Source organism: Lepisosteus oculatus, chromosome 16, assembly GCF_040954835.1.
Source record: "Lepisosteus oculatus isolate fLepOcu1 chromosome 16, fLepOcu1.hap2, whole genome shotgun sequence".
In the NCBI taxonomy this organism is placed as follows: Eukaryota; Metazoa; Chordata; class Actinopteri; order Semionotiformes; family Lepisosteidae; genus Lepisosteus; species Lepisosteus oculatus.
The window spans coordinates 15,410,263-15,430,932 of NC_090711.1; the positions used below are offsets into that span (position 1 = coordinate 15,410,263).

Genomic DNA, 20,670 nt, shown 5'->3' on the forward strand with positions numbered 1-20,670 from the left:
GGACTGGACATCCCTGGTCTAGAGTCCACAGGACTCTTCAAAACTAAATCGGATTTCAATAGGTTTTTCCTTAAGAAAGTAAGATGTAACTTCTGTGCTTAACTTTGCTAAATTAACATTTGGCTAATTATCCTGGAGCAAATCGGCATTTGTTTCCTTAATCCTGCCAATGCCACTGATAGGTATTAGATTTGAACTGAGAGTTTTTCAAGGGTGGCACAGTGGCTTGGGGTTAATGAAACCACCTCATAGCCCTGTAGGACAGGGTTCCATTCTGAACTAAATTCTACTTGTGTCCAATTGGATTTCCCTCAGGGGTTCTGGTTTTGTCCCACAGTCCAAATGTATGCTGTCCAAGGTAATGGGCACTTCTTCATTGCCAATCATATATATATCTATGATGGACTGGCATCTTGCCCTGTGCATTGTGGGCTGTATGACACACTCTTCTCCAAGGTTAAAGCAGTTATTGTAAATGATTGGAATGGTCTCAGATTAAATATATTGCAAGGTTTTATTGATCAACAGAGAAATGTTAAGTGCTAAAATGAAAACAATAAATAGAAAAATTGAAATGAAGAATATTGCAATTGTCATACTGTGCACAGTATCAAAAGCATGAGGAGGACCATTAACCAACAGATGGCTTTCTAGAACTTGACAGGTAACTTTAAAATCCTGTTCGGTCTCAAAGTGATTTGCTGATTGTAGTCCACCAGCTGGTCCACCTAAATTTTGGAGGATGAACCTAGTTTGGCACAATACATTTAGAAGGGTTGTGTGTTTGGAGTTGGACAGTGTACTTTCTGTTACTGTTACTGTGCATCATTAATCAGCAACGAACCACAGAGAGCTGCAGGAAAACAGCAGTTTATTGAATAAAATGAGAACATATTGACTTAGCAGCACCTTAAAGTGGTTATTCCTGAAACCAAGGAGAGAAGACAATTGTTAGATGTAATTTAGAAAATACACCATTTAAGGGTTCAAGTAGGCCTAGGCCTACTTGAGGGAGGCCTAGGCCTGAGCTTTGTGGGAATGAAAACCAGGACAGAGAGAGACAAGTTCATGGGACAAGCTTTGATAAATACAATAAACACATAATATGGTTCTTATCCTAGGTTTATAAAAAAGCAAAGGAGTCTCCCTTTTTATATATTTTATTTGATGATGACAAACATATAAAGAACAATGTACAATATAATCCTGAGGTTTTAATAGAACTTCGAAACATAGAAAATAAAGTGAAAGAAAATCAACAAGTTTCTAGCTTTAGGCCATAAGTGTACAACTTCAGGCCTTGAGGACCAATAACCAGCAGGTTTTTTTATTTTATGTTTCTATGAATCACTGACCTTTGAAAAGTGTTAAATTGGTCCAATTAAGCTGGTAATTAGGTCAGTTAGGTCCTCCAGAACAGAGATTGGATAAAAAAAAACAGGCAGATGCCAGCTAGTCTCCAGGACTGGAGTTCTGCATTCCTCCTTTAAAGCTTTAACAAAGAAATTGTCCTCTAACCATGCTGGCAAGACATTTTTCCAGACTTTTTAGTTTTTCAGTCATTCATATCTTTGTTTTTTATCTTTTCAGAAACGTAACTATGAGGTTTATTGTAACCGTTGTGAAACATTACTTCAGCTCAAAGCTTCCAAAGACATGCAAGGCAGGACAGCCAACATGTAGGGGTCTAGATACAGAATGGGATGTGCTTTTCTGTGCTCCCACTTGCTGTGTGGAGAATGCTCTGGAGTTCTCAGATTTGGAAAGTTTTGTTATCTTAAAGTTTGAATTTAAACTGTTTCATGTAACAATTTGTAGACCAGGAGTGCTCGACTCCAGTCTTGGGGGGCCACAGTGTCAGCAAACTGTCCAGAAACAGGGTTTAAATCCCCCCAGTGTGTTGTGTGTATTGTATTATGTATTTACTTTGTAATTTGCACTTTGTGTATCCTGTCTACAATGTTTATGTCAGTGTCCTGTCTGTCCTGCCTGTATTTGCACCATGGACCAGGAGGAACAATATTTCATCCCACTGTATACTTGTATATGGCTGTGATAACAAATAAATGTGAACTTGAACTTGAAACTTGTATTCCAACTCATGAGCCAATGCAACTAAATATTGACCTAACTGGGGAAGTTTGTTAGCCTTTACCAGTTCTTCAGGTGCTGCCGACTTAAGAAAAAACAACTTTAAAACGTGTTGGATTGTAGCCCTCCAAGACTGATGTTGAGCTCCCCTGCACTGCAGGGAGAAACACACTCAAACGTGTTCATCAACAAAAACCTTTGGCATTTACAAATTATCAGATGCACCCAGATCTGCCATTTTATATTGCTCAGTAAAAGGGTCACACAAGCACAGATATTAAGAATTGAAACCTCAATCCTGAAGGCCCTGAAAGCAAAATCCAAACAGGAAATGAATCAAGAACAAATATTAATATACAGTTTTGCCACTATGTCCAACAAGTACCAGAACTGGTGTTCAAAAAGACCATTTTCAAGCTGGGACTGGAAAATGAGAAGATATGATCTATTGAAGTTAATTCTTCTAAGGTTTCTAAATCATCAGACCACCCACCAAGCTTATTTTCCTTCTCTGGGTATACAATACATATGCTTTTGAATGAATTGATTGCATTCTCAGCACTGTGAGCTAGGATATGACCAAAGTCCAATTCAAATTACAGTAATAAATATCAGAAAATTGTATTAAAAACAAAGGAGAAAAAAGAAACCATGATTAAATAAGGAAATCCTGTATCTCTTATGGTGCCTTTTTAAGTCCACCGGTTATTTAGGATCCAGATCACACCTAGAGCAAACACATGCCAAAGGTCCATCCAAGGTCCAAGGAAGATTGTCCATTTTGTCTTAAAGACAATAATACCAAAGCTTGGGCCAAGACAGACCAGTGCCTGCTTTGTTTCCTTCCATTTCCTGAAACCCTTAAAAAAATGTATACCTATATACCTTAGGAATATTTTTTCAGTCCAAAGTGAGATATGTTGTGAATCACACCCGAGCAAATTCAGAAAGATGTCTTTTTTCAAAGAGGACGGAAAACGCGGAAGCTGAACAGGCCGTCCTCTCTGGAGTTTTTAACGGACATCCCGTTGTTAATGGCTTAGCAGAATGCCGTCCTCAGATGGCTTTAGTGTCCGTTGGTTTCTCCGCCAGAAATGGAGGCCGGTGTTGATGACCTTGAAGTGATGCTCGACACCTTCTCGGGGGCAGGGCTGGGCACGCCGGCGCCCTCCGCGGTTTTGCCAGCGCCCCTGGTGGCTGCAGCAGAGAGGGGTTTGGGCTGTGCCTGAAGTCCGGGGCTGCAGATCAGGTGGTGCCTCTCCCAGTCTTTGTGTTGGCAGAAGGAGCCGCAGTAGCGGGCAGCGTTGCACCCACTGCAGGTCTCGCTGGCCTTGCGCCCGCAGTTCCAGCAGCTCTGGAAGAGCAAGGTTAGCAGAATTCATCACAGATTTCCTCCCCAGGGTCTCTGCAGCAGCAGGACTAATCCTAGAGCTATGCCGCCGAAACGGAAGATTACAGTGCAGACAGCTGCTCTGCTCTACTGGCTGCCTCCTTTCCTTTCCATCTGCCAGAAACTCTGCCTGTTGAAGGGGCTCCTAAACCTCAGACTGCACAGTCCCAGTATCTGCTAGTTGTCAGTCCTACTGTGCCCTGTTGCATAACTGAACTGAGGTCATCAGTACTATCTTGCACAAACTGTGATAACTGCCACACATGCTGCAATCAGACTGTGAATAACACCTTATCACTGAACCATAACTGAAAGTATCTGAAGCACGAGCAGATCTTAATGTGCAATTCACACATTTTAATAAATTGTTTCTTTTTTCTAAGAGATACATACTTAAAGGGAAACAGCGGCAGTTGCACACCACATTTAATAATATACCACTGAAATGAATGCTGCTTAGAGTATACTGAGAGGGGCACCCCTAGCCCAGCAGATAATCACTTAGCCATGTGGGTTCACAAAGGCCAACAAACCAATAATTGGCTAATTTCACCAGTGGCTTTAAAAGCACATCCCTTCCAAAACATCCTGATCCATACTTTACAGACAGTTCTAATCACAAAACAGGCGTGTTGCCAATCACCGATAAAAAAACATTTTCACTTGGATCTGTTTCTATCCTGGACATTGGCAATTCGGAGCATAATGATCAAATCTGAATTTGAATTTGTGCTCAGTTCCTGTTGACAAGCAATGTTTTGCATACTCTGGGATTCTAGGCCTGACCTTGGTCCCTGCTCCAATGTAGAGTATGTAAAATTTCAAAGTGCAGTTTCTTTAATAAGTTTTCAAGTGTTTTTAATCGCTCTTTACCTCACTTGAGTCTTCCTGCTTATTGACGACCTGGATGACGTCTTCAGTGGCCTGTCGCTTGGCATCAGCAAGTGTCTGCTCCATCTTGGCTCGCTCTGCTGTGATCATCTCGAAGGCCTTCTGCTCGGCCTCCGCCACTGCCTTCTGCACCTCATCCATCGCCTGCCGCTTCACCTCATTAACTGCCTCCTCTGCAAGGGTCACAGGAATCAACACATCCCCTCCCTTTTTCTGTTGTTTCCTAGCTCTTGCCTTAAATAACACAGAGCTGTAAAACGCTTTGAACCCAGTACAGAAGGAAGTGCCAGAGCCCATTACTGATTCGGCAACACTGATAAGTATACTTGAGCAACCAAGTCACAATAATGGATTGCTTCAGTCAATACTGAAGCATGGTGTGTTGCAGAGAGACTGAAATGTGCGCTGAAATCAAATTCAAGAAGATGGTCTAATTAAAATTGACTAAAATGGGTGTCACTCAAGGCAGTTTTTAGTCTATTGGATATTCAAGAGGTTCTATTAATGTAAAGACTGCATACTGCTCAGTTTGATCAGACTTTTATCTTGATGGAAAAAATGAAGGGGGGAAGGGCCCTCTAGTTTGATGTTGTTATATTATTGTTTCAACCCCCCAATTCGGAATAGTCAATTACATTTTTTTACATCTCTGATGTGCTTACTTGATCCTCTTGTCTTTTAACATATCACAGGTAACACGGGCCCTCTGCCTGAGGATCAGTACTGCCTGGAGGAGAAGTGTGTCCCTCACTGACACACAGCACGTCTGCAAGCACCTGAGAGGCCACAGGGGCTCTGGTATCACTGAGAGCCAACCATTCACCTACCAGCAGTTGTGAACAGGATTCCCCAAGTGGGACATTTGGCTGTTGCAGTTGCGGTCAGCTAGTGAAATGAACCAGACTCAAACCTACAGGCTCCAGGGTGTTTGGGCAAGTGCCTTTACCAGCCGTCCCACTCAGGCAGCTGCTAGAATATTGTTATTGAGTTGTTCAGAGTCCACTTTACCAAGGGCCTGTAAGCTTCACCAGCCACAGTTTTTGTCGGATTACATTGTCATTTAGCATGCAAAACAGGCTTGTCCACTGGGGCTTCTCATGCCCAGTGTTATTGTTTCTCTGTTATGGTTCTCTGCACTTACCTTTGCCTAGTCTTTTCAGAAGTGAAATGTGCTGGGGTGCTTTATTTGCCTGGTAAATGACATTTTCAAATGCTACACATTTTCAGGAGTGAAATTATGCCAGAGAAAGAGAAGATGTAGCAAAATGAACATTAAAAAAAATAGCAATATATTAATTAACAGCTGATCCTGTATGTACCTACAATGGGTCTACATGCACGTCTCCGACAGCTTAATGTTCTTACCAGCCTTTCTCCAGATCTCATCCGCTACGTAACCTGGTCGGGATGTGAAGTCACGCTGAGGTTCTGCTGACAGGTAAGATCGGTTTTAAAACACAACAAAATCAATCCATAACAAAATCAAAATTAAAAGAGGAGGATTTCTGTGTACAGGTGACTTTGAATTTAGAGGCTTTTGCACAGAGTTCTTACATGACAAACAAGACTTCTGTCTGTAATTGAATCCCATACACTGTTGCCTGTTGTTATACAGCTCACAGAGGGACACAACAGTTAAGGTCGGCCACTATTAAAACACTCCACAATGTCAGAAACCTCCTGGATTTTTTAAAGTAAAGTCCTTTTAGAACACATACAGTATCATTTAACAGGCTTTAATGTTGTTTGCAGTTCTTTATGCAAAACTGAAGTGGGCAGATTTTATTTTCTACATATATGTGAAGTCCAGCAGAGGGCAGCCTTTTAAAACAAATATCCGACTTATAAACGTCAAATACCAATGGCATATTAATACTGAAGGCAAAACCTTTTTTTATTTGTCAATGCTTGGATTTTAGTACCGATTTTAAGGACCAAAGGCAAACAAGACTGTATGTTAAATCGCACATGTGATTAGCTCAGGTGCTCAACATAGGGAAGTTACTCCAGGTCATTTAATTCACAGGCCTTTCGCCTATGGAATGCTTCATCTTAACAGCCTGTATTTTTGAGCTGTTAGTGAATTAAAAATAGTTTTGAAATTTATAAGCCTTTTCCACACATGCAAAATCACAGACTTTGAGGCAGAATCCATTTCTCTCAGCAGACAGACACTCCAAAAGAATAAATTACTCCTGCCAGCGTTAGTTGTTCAAAATGGAAAATGACTGGAAAATGAAAAATTACCTGCAGTTTCCTGAAGTGGCTTAACTGTATATAATTAAAGCAGCACTCTTGTGACTGTGGCAAAATACTTTTTCAATCCGTGAGAAGCTCTGTGCGAGAGCCCCACACACTCTCTTTCTGGGGCAACTGCTGAGGTCTGGAGCACTCACCGCTGTTTAGGCCCTCCCCAGCACGGGGGCTGTGAGCTTTGGAGAAGGGCTGCCCACTCTTCCTGGCCTCCTCATGCTCGCTGGAGCGCCTCCTCCAGTAGTTCAGCTCCTCACGGTCAGACTCCTGGCAGCGGCGCAGCACTGAGATGGAGCGCCGCGTCTTCTCCACCATGTCAACGATGCAGTTCAGCACCTGTGCGGCACACACATGGAGAGCAGGGGTCATGCACAGAGACAAGGGTCTAATATTAGAAATGAAAGCACTAGCAAGATTGCAGGGGATTTCCCTGGCTTTGTATTATGCATGACAAGGGACTGAAAGTCATAAAAAGGAAATTCAGTGCAGGATAGTGACTAGGGGACTGAAAACAGGGGACAGAAATCATGGGCATATCAGACAAAAGAGCTGAGATACATCGGCCAGTAGGGTTACCATATTTGAACATCAAAAAAAGAGGGCACCCAGAACAATTTTTCTATTGCTAGGGGGTCAGGATGGAGAGGGTTTTCAAAATATCCCACATTTTTGTATGTTCATTCGTAAAATAATTGTGATGATATTTAACTGTGTGAAATGCATAAGTCCCCTCTGCTGCAATAACAGCATCCTCTGTTTTGCTGCCAGATTTTACAAAATAATCTGTTAATTTGGTTGATGAACTCTCTCCTCGAATTGTTTGTCAAAATGAGCTTGCAAGTTGAGTACACCTTTATTTGCTACGGAGACAAAAGTACCAGGCTTACACACTAAACATTCAGCTTCCCAGTCTTTTCTGCCACTTCAAAAACACGGAAATTTATTTTTAGTTCTGCTGTGAATTTACACTTTTGCTTTGGTATTGTGTTTGATGGTAGGAAAACAAGAAACAAAATAGGGAGCCTTTTGAGGGAATGCTTCTGCACTGCGCAGACTGAGTAAGACACTGATATTGGCACCCGATTTCACTCTTTCATGACATAATAATACATGCACAGGATGAAAACTAAACGCGGACGTAGGTCGCGAAGCGAACTAGAGAAGTTAATAAATTATCTGGCTCTATTTCTAACCTACTCATGTACTGTCTTTAAAACGTTTGTTTATTATTCTTCATGGTGATAATAAAGCAGTCAAAATCCCAGACATTTCTGGATATTTGAGAATTCCCCCCGGACGGGGATATAATGATCAAAATAGAGGACGTCTGGTCAAATCAGGATGTATGGTAACCCTATGGGCCACTGACACTAGCTCTGCTGCTGAACCTGACACAGACAGCACTGCTAGTGTTAGCAAGCGTTGGAAAACTGCTACAAGTTGGTACAATCCAAATGATCTCAGTGCTCAGGGATGTTTATATTATATGTGTGTGTAAGTGTGTGAGTGCGTGCTCACGCTCATGTTTGTCATTGAGATTTTCTGGGGTTCCTATGAGAAGATGACTTGTAGGTGGTACTTGGATGCTTTGGTTTGATCAGGGGTGGGTCTTGGTCCAAAAAGTTTGAGAGAACCACTGTGTTAAAGAATTGTGAAACTGAATGCCTTCTATTTTGTTTTACCTGAAACAAGAACAAAAGTATCAATGGAAAAACAAAATGCAGTGAAGAATACTATCCTGAGGAGTTGGTTAGAACCTGCTATTGCTTTTTCTTGTGTTTAGTTAGGATCTTTACATGATCTTTACAGGTCCACGTCTCATTGCACTCAGTCCATCAGTACATTGGTTGGTGCCTTGGGTCACTGCTTTTGATAAAGCAGCACAAATGATGTGATGTCTTGTGTTCCTTGTCCAAATATACTTTTCTCCTCTTTTTTTTTCCTTTTCTCCTTTGCTTTTTGACTAAGTACTGTATTGAGAATGATGTAATGCACATTGTGTTATCTCTGGAAGATGTCTACCCGGTCTGTTTTGTTCTAGAATTTCTTCTGTGTTTCAGCATTTGAACAGAATACTTGCACCTCAGGTGTATTTACAATTCACTTATATTAACATAAACATTAATTAATTTAACCCCCAAATGACTGCTTTTGTCAGAAGTATAACAAAGACAGAACCAATGCCTTTTAACATCCCAGTGGGTGTTTTCTGAAGGGCTATTAAAACAGTGCTGTGATCTAAGCAGGCTCCTCTGTACTAGAGCTGCTGAGCCTTGAGATGAACTGTACAGTGCCAAAGACAGCTAATATTTTCATTCCATCTGGCTATGAATTATGCAGCATTAGATGAGGCCAGATCAATCTGAAAATGAAGAGGGCACATTTGAAGTCACTGAATGTCCTATTCTGTCTTTTTTAAAGGGCTAATCTTCCTTCTGCTGACAGCTAATGCTGCAGTTTAAAACCTCTGACATTTATGAAGAATAGACCACTAAACCTAAACACACACCATTGCGCCATACACAGAAATTCCATGCGTGACTTATGGCATTAACTTTTTCGTCTTTCAAGGTGCACACTGAAAACAAATATACCAAGCAGGAAAGATGTGGGAATATTGAAAACTGTCTTTACAACAAAAACAATGTTCATTAAGAGTTTTATTTATGTGTTGTGCTGCATGGTCCATCTTGCCCTGGGTCAACAGTTCAACAGTTCAGGTCTTACATGATCCAAGTGCCGCCACTCGTCTGCCCACTCTCTGTCCGTTAGCCTGTGGTCCACTGGCTCCTCACGGTAGCCCCCATTGGCGCCTGACAGCAAATACAGAAAAAATAATCAGACAAAATAGTTCCCTTCAGAGGCTGGTTGTTACTGAAATCAATGCAACACAAACAAAATGTACCCGGCTTTGTCTTGCCCTTTTATCACGAATACAAACTCAATTCAATCATAAATAATTAACTAAAACTGTGGCCAGAATTGGTTAAAAGCAGTCTAATTGATTATGTCGGAGGTGTGGGGGCATTAGAAGCAAAATTTGCCTAAATTTATTTTTTACCTTAAAGAAGGTTCTATGTTTCAGTTGTGTGAACTAAATATCTAAAGATTGCTGTATAATTGTAATATGTACACATACATATTGCTGTCTGTATTACTATAAAAAGACAAACTGAAATAATTAAATACTTTTTTAAAAACCTGAGCTTATACAAGGTTTTTCTTTTGTCTTTTTCCTCAAGTCTAAAAACAGTACAAGCAGTTGCCAGCTACAGACTGGCTACACCCCGGTGGGGGCTCATTAGTGTCGAGCAGTCAGGCATGGAATATTCTTTTAGATTCTACTCTTTTAGGATTTTATTCCTTAAACCAGAGCACAGTGTTGACATGACTGCACTCTACTGAGGCTACCGAAATAGACAAAACAAACACCTTCTTTGCAATTGCTTTGATATACGTGTGTATATACTGTATATTAATGCATATTTTCATTCTGAAATTGGGCTTCCTGATTTGATTTTTGCTTTTCGAAATGATTTCATTTCGAAAAGCAGTACTGATTGTAATTTTCACTGCCTATGTGCATATTTTTTTATTTGGAACAGCTCTAAACTAAACCACTTAGTAGAACTGTAAATCTGGATCCCAGCCTTCAAGAACAAACCCTGGCAGTGTTGCCCTGCCACACTGGTGGCAGTGTGCTGTGGAATGCCCCTCACGGCGTAACGCATCTCAATCAGGAGCCCCCACACACGGCGCAGCTCTGAGAACAGCGCGCCTGATGAAAAGCAGACACTGACGGCAGCGCAGAGCGTGCTGGACGATGAACATCTGGAACTCAGCTGTCAACATTCCCTTCCAACTTTGAAAGAGCCCTCGGAGGCCCAGAGCATTCAGGGAGCCATTCCGGCTGAGCTATGTGAGCCACTTCTAAACAGCCTGGGCTCATAACTGGATCTGACACCCCACACCAAAAGAAGCCTCGCATAAAAAACAACACCCGGAGCAAGAGCAGATCCCTTGCGTTCATCATAGCTTTGAGCTTGCAAACATGCAACTCTGCCACAGGAAAGTGGTTTTGATTATAAAGTTGAACAAATGTCCAACTGACATTATGGGCATGTGCTTCTCCACAGTTTAATAATCTACACAGCTCTTGAATAATCTTCTCTGGCACTTTCAGAACGCGAACGGCCTGTAATTTGCAATTTTACCACAGCCCTTTCCAAAATAACCCCTGAGGCCGTTTGTGTTCACAGAAAGATTTAAGGATAAACCTAAGAGAACTTCAGATGTTCTGTTGAAACACTAGAGGGCACAAGTTGAGCAAAATATCTCTGCTTGGCAAAAGAACTAATCTGGCAAAAAAAAATCTAGAATGTTTGTTTTCAGTGTTTCTAACCAACTTGATTCTTTGGCACCGGATTTCATATTGAAGAGTTTGTTACTACAGGTCGCATGTGTCTTACAGTGAAAAAACAGAACTGCTGAAGTGGACAACTTACACCACACTAGATCCTTCTTGAAAGTTATGCCGAGCTCTTACCCAGGTGGCGGGGCCTGTCCTTCAGGTCCCTGAGCTCCAGGAGGCGCTGTGGCTCCCGGTATAGATGTGGCACGGTAATGTCCTCCAGAGCATAGTGTTGCAGGGGCGGAGGGGTGGGGTGCAGCTGTCCGTTGAGAGGGAGGGGCAGCGGCAGGGAGGGGCTGTGGCGAGGGGCGGGGCTGATTGTGCAGATGCGTTTGGCTGGAGGCTCCAGGGGGGCGGGGGCTCGCTCATGAAAGCCGTTCTCCTTGCCCCTGTCAGAGCAAACACACGTGCACATACATGTATAAGAGCTGAAAAAATGACAGAAAAGGGGAGGCCATTCCTAGCGATCCTAGCTCATTGGATTGCTAGCACAAATCTGAAAAAGTCACTTCTGGAAAGAAATTAAGTTATTGGCTTCAACAACACAGCCTGCTTGTTTTATATATCCCACAATCCTTTGTTTGCCGTGTCTGAAGCCACAAAGGATTTGAACCCACAGGCCTCTGAACAGGATTCCAGAGCCCTAACTGCTACATAACAGAGTCGACCTTTTCCAGACCCCACAGCCACTGCATAAAGCAGCAATTCCTTATTTTCAAATTTAATACTTTGGTCTGTGTGTTGTTATTGGTTCTGAGGAAGTCCAGTGGGTTAACTCTGTCAATGTTAATGGATTCTGAGGATTTTAAATACTTGAATCAGGTCTCCTCTATATAGAACAGCCTGCTAACTATGGTTCAGATATCCAGTCTGTTGACCTGAGAGGGTCAAATGTTTGCTATATGCATGACAAGCTTTAGAAACAGCTTGCTGGCTACTGCTCACTCTTCAATATTTAGCTACTTTCTTACGTTGGAGGTTGAATCAAGCGTCAGACAAGCCGAGAAAGCCAGTAGGTCACACTGACCAACAACAGCCTCACAAAACATCTGTATTACTAAACGCAATGAGTTTGGATTACTTAGGAAAGTAATAAAAAGGACGTGACTCACAGAAGCACTTCTCTAAGCACTGCGGGAGTCTGACAAGCAGCAGCTGAGATGCGGAGCGTGGAGTGAGGGAAGGTGCGCTGCAGGCTCACCTGTCAGGGCTGTGCCTCTTGCCGCTCTCGCTGGTCTCCAGCAGCAGCTCGGAGGAGTCGGGCGGCGACGCCAGGGTTGTGCTCAGCAGGAGGTGCTCGTGCTGGGAGAGGTACTGGGCTGGCGTCTGCTTGGCGGCACGAGCGCAATGCAAGAGCTCCCTCTGCAGCAAGGGCAGGTTAGCCTGCGGGGGGCAAACACAGCAGGTGATGCGCTGAAGAGCAGGAGAGTGACGGTGAGGAAAACATGCGAGCTGTCTTCCTCGAGGCACCAGTAAATGGCACTGCATTGAGGATACCACAGCTTCAATCACATGAACAACATGACAAATTGATGTGCTGCCAGGGTCTTGAATCATTTCTAATTTAATCTTTTGATCTTGGAGATGGAAACATTGGAAAGAAGGTGTAAAGGTCAAAGAAAAAGTCAATTGTATTTTTTATGTCTTCCCTGAACAAAAAGTTTGAAAGCACATAGAAAAGGAAAAAAACCTTCAATTCATTATATGACGTATAGATGGATTGTTTTGTCCAGAATTTTGATGTACAGCAGGGCCAGGCACGTGGATACGGGCCCTCCTGGGGTAATGAGAACCAGGCCCTGGTGTGCATAATTACACCCACTTCCTCATACTCCGGTTTAGGCCTCCGCGCATATGTTGTCTGTCATTTAGCCGTCTTCCGCAGGCGGAAACAAGATTTAAGGCGCCCTCAGAGCCGAATGCCTGCATTAATGCGATATGGAGCCCATATGGTGCTCTGAGCTTATAAAAGGAAAAAAAATGTTTTATAGTCATGTTTCACACTTCCGAGCACTCCAACCGAACCGCTGAGGGAAAACCTTGCTTCAGACTCAGAATAAATAATGGACAGAAAGAGGTGAAGAGTATCTTTTGACCTCTGCCTTTGTTCGCTCCTTGACCAAGTGGATTATAACTATATCTTTTTGTTTGAAAATTACTTTTTAATTACTGAATTTTTAAAAAAAAAGAACACACCTCTGACATGAAGAGGCCTTTCATGACTGCAAAAAATATTTATTATCTAAGTAAATTGAAAGACAGGGGGATTTTCATGATGCAAACAGTGGTGTAAAGCCCCAGAAAGAATGTTCCTGTTTTTCAGTTTACCCCTTCATTGGCTATACAGAGTAAACATCTTTGAAATTTTAAATCACAGAAGCATCTCACAAATTCAAGGTCATTCCTATGTCATCCTTAAAATGTTAAGCTATTGTTAAGACCATATCCATATTTGGGATCCTTTTTTCCAGAACTATTATTGCAATGAGACATATTTTATAAGATGAGTTATTGCAAGTGAAAAATCATTATTATTGCTATTGTTGAACTTGGTGTAATAGGCCTTTAATGAAATAAATGCTTTACAACATACAGGCGAGGCACAGTGTATTGCATTTGGAGAAAAAATAGCAGGAACAGTGAAACTGATACCCCATAACAATCTGGTTCACCTTTAAAGAAGAATTTTCCACACAATTTAACTTTCAACAAGCTTATTATAAACTGACAAATGCTTAATCCTGCAGGGCACACTTGCTAAATTCAGAAGTGCCACACAGCCTTGTGAGTCACACAGGGACAGGAAGTTTTGGGTCTTTGGATATGATGCAAGAGGTTCTCCAAGTGATCGAGGAGGTACCTTTAAAAAAGGAATCACGAACGGCCGCAGGGGGAAGTTTGTCGCCTCTTGGAGCCTGGAGTGGAATTCTTCAATTGTGACCGTGGAATTCTGCAGAGGAATTATCCCACAGGCAACAAAATGGTTAAAAATTAAACACCACCTGACATCACCTTAATTTACAACCCATATGATGAATGAGAAACTTTGCAGACCCCCCCCATGACTAAAAATTACATCATGAGAACAATAAGAAAACAGATGTACTCCAGCCTCAAATGAATTGTGACTGTGCCATTACGGGCTACTGCACTGCTGTTGTCCACAGACACAAATCCTGTACTGTGTTGGATTATATTGTATTGTTTCATCCACTACATAAACTCTCATGTTCCCTTTAGTAAATTATGAAACTTTATGCGTTAAATTGTACTTTTAAATTTCTAAAGTATTTTTGTTGAATCGAAGTCAAATAACAAAGGCACCGGATATATACATGCTTCATCATTACAGTCTGAACAGCGGCCACACTCACCACCAGAGCAAGCACCAGGCTGCGGACACTTTCTCCGATTTCGGGGGAGATGTCGTTACCAAACTGCTGCAGCGTGGTCAAGAAGCGTTTCAGCTTGCTGAGCTGCCGGGCTCCACACGTGGCTGGGAGCTGCTGATTGGCCAGAGAGGAGGAAGAGGAGGACGAGGGCCCGTTGCTGAAGCGCTGAGGCGGGGAGGGCACGCCGTTCAGAGTGGGCGGAGAGTGGCTGATCCCATTGGTCACTAGCACACATGGGTAGAAAGGCGCATGACATGGGAGGCCTGGGAGTGTCCAGCGAGGACACATTTACACTCTTTTGCATGTCAGTACTTGAGAGGATCTCCCACTGACTCTCATTGACCCATTTTCAATAACAGCTTATTTCAATACAGGATCACAGTGAGCCAGAGCCTAACCTGGCAGATAATGGGCACAAGGCAGGATGCAGCTGGATGGGATGCGCATCACAGTGCACACAGATGGGGAACAATGTATGTCAAATACATGCCAAATGCCAAATTATCCTAGACAGTGTGACTATGGTGAGAGAGAGGAGGCCAGAAAACCCAGAGAAAACCCACGCGGCCACAGGTGGAACATGCAAACTCCACCTAGGAGGTGCCCCAAGCTTTAACTGAACTCAGGACCAGCTAATATTAACTGACAATAATAATAAAACAAAATTTGGGGTCACTTTTAATTTTTTAAGAAGACACCATTTCATTTCATACTGTCCATGAGAAGACTTTCTTAAACTTTGATCCTGGAATATATATATATAGGTATAGCAATAACTACACCTACAAGTTCACTTTGGGGAATATTCATCACCAGAGTGCTGTAATGTAACAGAAACCCTCCACCTTGTGAATTGTTCCTTGTCTTACACAGTACACCTGCTATGTAGAAATGGGAACTTGCCTTCAAAACAATGTGTATTGTCCATCATAGATAAATTTACCTTCCAGGATAAATATGACTTGATCGAAAAAGGAGGATTTTCCATGCTCCATATTCACTTTGTGAGGATCTGAGTGTTTTCCCAATGTTACCAGGGGCATTTAGAAAACATTTCTTCCGACAGATGTGTCAGTGCTGAAGAATGTGCCTCCGTGCTCATTCACAGGGTTTCAGGAGGGTAAACCTAAATGACCTCAGCTGAAGCAGAAAAGTACTCAAAGGCCTTAGATAAAACAAAACAGCAGCTCTATACAGTTATAACCACTGGCATTACAAACAGGAGGGAACTGCAGGCTGATAACAGACGACTCACGTGTGGTGGAGGAGAAGGAGGCTGGCCGGGGCCCGCTGGGGTTGACCGGTGGCAGGGGTGGCATGGCAGAGGGAGCGGACCTAGAGTGAATCTTGACCTCCACAGGGGAGCCGGGCATGGCAGGGGGCTTCTTCTCTCCACTGTCTGAAAAGAGGATGAAAGGGACCTTTAAAAAACTGTCTGTGGACAGGAAACTACAGCAACCAGAACACAGGGTGCTGTCAACTTCAGATCCACAACTAAAACAGCACCAGCCAGTTAGTTAGAATCAGTACCTCAGAGAGGTTCATGTCTTAAAAAAAAAAGAGGTTTGAAGTAATGGTAAATTTAAGTTTGGTCATTAACACAAAGTTCAATACTAAGACTGGCCTCTTGGCCATACACTAGATGCTGGAAACACTTCCATATACAGACACCTTTGTCAGGAAGGTGAACGCACTTTTACTCTGACTAGAGATAAAACACAGTAACACCTGAGTACTATCTGAGTACAATAGTAGCTTCAGGAAAAACAGGGGACTTTTAATCACATCAAGATGGATAATTGGGCCTAAATCCTGAAAAAGACTTAGTCAGAAATCCTCTTGAGGACAGGACTCACACAGGGCTCAGCCACAAGAAATCTGTGTGACATTCATATAAGTGACTGATTCTCTGACATTTCCAGAATATAATTTTAAGCCTTCCCTCAAAAAATATGAACAAAACCTCTGTTTTTTAAACAAAGCTTGTTCTCTGAATTAGCCAGATGTCATCCAGCCCTTGAGCTGCAATGCGATTTATTGGTGAAGTGCTAATGAAAAAGCTCATTGTGATGAGAATAATGTTCTGCTATTGAGAATTAGGGAGGAAGATTTCTGTATTTCACGGTTACCAACAGGACCTCAGAACTATTGAGGGTTTAATATGTAATCCCAGAACACACTGGCTCAGACATGAACACCAATGCTGGAAAGGAAAACAAAAAAAACTTTAACAGGATTAGTCTTTTATTGCCCATGAGAAACTGAAAGCTCCTGAAGACTGGTGTCTCCTATCTAGAGCAATGCCAGCTGGTCACAGTGCTGTAATATATAGAAAAGAAACACCTGGCCAGTTATTAGAATAATAATTTGCATCCATGTAGGACTTTTCTTCTCAAAGGATCTCAGAGTGCTTTACGTATAGGAGGGGACCCACATCATTCACTGTTGAAGTGCAGCCCCCACCTAGGTGAGGTGTAGGACACTCATATTATGTGCTCGGTACACTTAATAATTAGACACATAGTGAAAAAACCTCCCAAGTTATATAGTAAAAGCATGATCTTCAGCTGAGCTGCATGGCACAGGAGGGGAGGGGTATCAATGCCTGGCTGAGGTGACTGACACTTTGAGCTGAAGAACAGCTGCAAGACTCTAAATTTTAGATTCATCACTATGACGAAACGGGATGAAAAACAAGAAGCAAAAGGAAGTCTTCACCCTTTTGCAGGTTTTTTTTTTTGCAGCTCCTAATCAAATGCTTTTCATCGAGACAGTTCTTCTCCCCAGATATATCTTCCTCCCAAAGACCTGTCTGAGTAATTCTGCAATTAAACAGATCATGCGGTCTCAGGTTGTATTCCCTGTAACACCTTACTGCCCAGTTTCACAAAGGACCTCCTTGTGTTATCCTAAGCTTAATAAGGTTCCCCACAATCTTTTACATGTGTAGCTCCATGTAAAAGAGAGCTCTGTGCCACCTGTTTTCAAACATGGTTGCTCACAGGTATTTCCTGTTTCATAACCTCACTCCCCACAGGCAGCTGGGAATTCTGCAAGGCCAGAAGTCTAACTGGAGAATTCAGCTTCCAATAAGTAAATATCAACTTCTGTATCATGTGCTATCCCACTGAACCCTGTAGCAATGAACTGTATTTGTTACCTGCTTGTAAAACCTGCTGCAAATTAGATCTACATCTCTATTCCTTAAAGAGTGTGCTGAAGGATTTACTCTACCTACCAAGACTTTCACTTACAAGCTTTAAAATTCTTCAACTCAAAGCTGTGGCAAGGAGCAGAAAACACTATGCTATAAAAGAGAACAAAAAAGCAGCCTAAAATAACCCTTATGTTTATAGATTAAATTAATTAATTCAAATAACAGATATTAAAATATTCATCATTACCAGGAAGTTAACATATACATGTCAGACCTAAGTGAAGCTAAGCTAAGTGCTAAGCTAAGAGGTAAGTGAAGTTCTTGCTGAAGAACACATCTTGACTTTTTCTGTGAAGTCAGCCTCTAGCCGTTCATTCACACAGTGTGCTGTAGCAGAATGTGTTAAACAAGCACAAACAAGAAAAACTTGTATTTCTAAGGCCAGTTAGGCAGGAACAGTATCCGACCACAAAGTCACCTTGACCCTGTGTTCAGCCACAGGGGGTCTGCATTAGTTCCGGCTCAGCAGAGAATGGCTGCCGCTTCACCTCAGGCTGTCTTGGCCCTTCTCTCCTTGGGAGGGGGCTGCCCAGTTCTGCACCGCGCACATGAGGCAGCGAGGAGCCCTGGACAAGCTGAACTCTCGCGCTCGCACTGCTGCGCTCCGCTGTCACATGAGGTACATTCTGACAGCTTTCCGGGTCTTCCATCTGCGCCTCAGCTCGTTTGCAATTCCTGGCTCCGGCCCTTTTCTGTGGTAATGCAGAGCCTTCTGCACTGCAGCCAGAGGCTTTCCTCTGATCACTCCACCTGCTTTCCATCTCGACAGGGCTGGGGAGCAGCAGCAGGAAGTCTGGTCTTTGTGCTTCCACAGCGACGCTCCAACTGCTGTACAGAGTTCTACAGAACACTTGGTCCAAAAGACCCATTAAATGACACGACATTTTCTCTCTTAGCTGGTGAAATCAACGTTTGTCACCTTACAAAATTGCCTTCTGCTGGCTACAAATCTGTTTTATCTGCAGAGCTGCGATCCATGACCACTTGCATTCATAGAACTGAAAATGTCACAGGCTAACAGTGAAAACTACAAGACACCGGTCTGGGCAAAACTAGGAACTAATTTAAAAATCCTGGGTCAGTAAGTGATGACAAACACTCCATATATGCATCCCTTTATTCCACAATAGAACAGTTCAGTCTCTGGCTAATAAGCCATATTAACACTGTAGTGTCTTCAATGGAAAACAGGAAGGGGAAAACAAAATGAGCATCTGCCAGAAGATTCCCTGTGCGTTGTGCTGCGCTGATCCAGAGCCCACTGAGCGTGAAAGACCTACACAAACCAGGACATGGAAACACAAATGCCCACTGACTATATTTAGAGAGAGGAGACAGACCACGCAACCTGCTGTCAGCTGAGTGAGAAGGATCTTACTGTGGGGCCACCTTGGATAAATATTGATCCAGAGTACTCTATTTGACTAGCTAGTCTGTGTGCCACCTGTTTTCAATTGAAAAGGAGAAAACCTGCTCTCTTAGAAGCAAAAACAAACAGAATAGAGCATTCACAATGCAATGCACACTACCGGCCAGATTGGCCAATTGATAAACACAGCACACCATGATAATTGCAGGAGGATAGATTTCTATTGTTTAAAATGAGATCACAGCTTTATTTCTACTTATCCAAAGCTTACCTCCTCCACCCTCAGCAAACAGTTTCAGCATTTGGGAATATTTAGTGTGCCATAAATTTGATAAAGGGGACATTAAGAGTCCTACCAGCTCTAAGAACAGGAAGGGTAGCTTTCTGTGGAAGTCAAAGACCTCAGAGTCCATCAATATCACTTGTAATTTCCCCCTCATAGAATAGGGTAATTGAAGACAGATACCTGTATGTTACTGGAGAAAGTTACATTTTTGCTATATTTTGTATCACCAAAAACAAAAACAGGTGGACCATTAAACTCCTTCCATCTGGCGTTACCAAAGGAAGAGCCTTCATATGTTTCCAGTTATCTCAATAAGCAGACTCAGTGAACTTAGCTTACAACAGACTCAAAAAGTAATGGGGTGCCTCAGATGTTTAAACAGCCTAAATATCAGTTTCAGCAAATTAAATGATGGAACATACATTTACAAATACGCCAGTGGGGAGCTGCAACATTGTGCAATCTACAAAGGGACAAACAGATGCTAATTCTACGCTGAAAAGTAGGCAAAAAAGAAAATCAAGGTTTTGGCTGTAGAACCTTCAGATGTGGGGAGATGTGGGAGAAAGCAGGCCACAGCGAGGGTAAGGAGGCCAAAGCAGATCTGATAGATCCCCATTTCACCTCCCATGTTCATTGTCACACAGACCTTTCAGTCCGTGTCCTTTCACAGAGGTCCGGGGCTCTCAATCCACATCTTTTCACAGAGGTCTGGGAGCCTTGATGCCAAAAGACATTATCCTTAATCTAGGGTTATTATTATTATTATTATTATTATTATTATTACTCTTTCCACACACCTGAAGAAGCTTCAAAGCTGAAACATTGTTTTTTTTTCTTTCCACTTTACAGTGTGGAACTACTGCTTCCACATACAAATAAGAAATGAAAAACAAAATGTAGAACATGTCAATACATGTATAAAATATTTAATACCAATACTTTGGATAGAAATATGCCATAAACTTCTGGAGTCTGTACTAGTCAGTATTTGTTCCAGAGTGGGACAAATCCAATTGGATATATATTTCAGATTTAGATAATATACCAAGAGGTGGTGGATGTACAATTTAGCAAATTCTTCATTTATTTAGGACAGAAGTGTAAATCTTATTTTTTCCAATTTTAATGCAAACGATCTCCTAATTTTATCTTTATCTGACTTTATCTCCTATTAACTCAAAATGAACATAAAGAGGGTTATAAAAATCTAGCTGTTTCTTTGACAGAAGACAGAATATAGAATTCCATACTCCCACAATCCTTGGTGTAAAGAAGTGTCTCCTGTTTTCAGTTTTAAATATGCTATCCCACAGTTTCTACTTGTGTCCTCTGGTTCTTGTTTCATTGTGAAATCTGAATAAGTACAT

The 20,670-nt window shown here is 42.2% G+C and overlaps 1 protein-coding gene across 4 annotated transcripts in view; it reads right to left on the reverse strand.

The window, feature by feature from the left end:
• Positions 1 to 854: 854 nt before the first annotated feature.
• cbfa2t2 (CBFA2/RUNX1 partner transcriptional co-repressor 2) overlaps positions 855 to 20,670 on the reverse strand; it is a 45,112-nt gene continuing 25,296 nt past the window's right edge. For 3 of the 4 annotated variants that reach the window (XM_069179397.1, XM_069179400.1, XM_069179398.1), the window contains exons 2-11: positions 15,684 to 15,827; positions 14,411 to 14,652; positions 13,897 to 13,986; positions 12,238 to 12,419; positions 11,172 to 11,425; positions 9,353 to 9,438; positions 6,769 to 6,961; positions 5,738 to 5,803; positions 4,355 to 4,545; positions 855 to 3,445 (exon numbers count right to left, since the gene is read on the reverse strand). In XM_069179397.1, coding sequence (XP_069035498.1) covers positions 3,158 to 3,445; positions 4,355 to 4,545; positions 5,738 to 5,803; positions 6,769 to 6,961; positions 9,353 to 9,438; positions 11,172 to 11,425; positions 12,238 to 12,419; positions 13,897 to 13,986; positions 14,411 to 14,652; positions 15,684 to 15,827 — 1,736 coding nt within the window. In that variant the 3' untranslated portion in view covers positions 855 to 3,157. The remainder of the gene's footprint in view (positions 3,446 to 4,354; positions 4,546 to 5,737; positions 5,804 to 6,768; positions 6,962 to 9,352; positions 9,439 to 11,171; positions 11,426 to 12,237; positions 12,420 to 13,896; positions 13,987 to 14,410; positions 14,653 to 15,683; positions 15,828 to 20,670) is intronic. The other variant, XM_006639427.3, reaches the window with a different exon arrangement.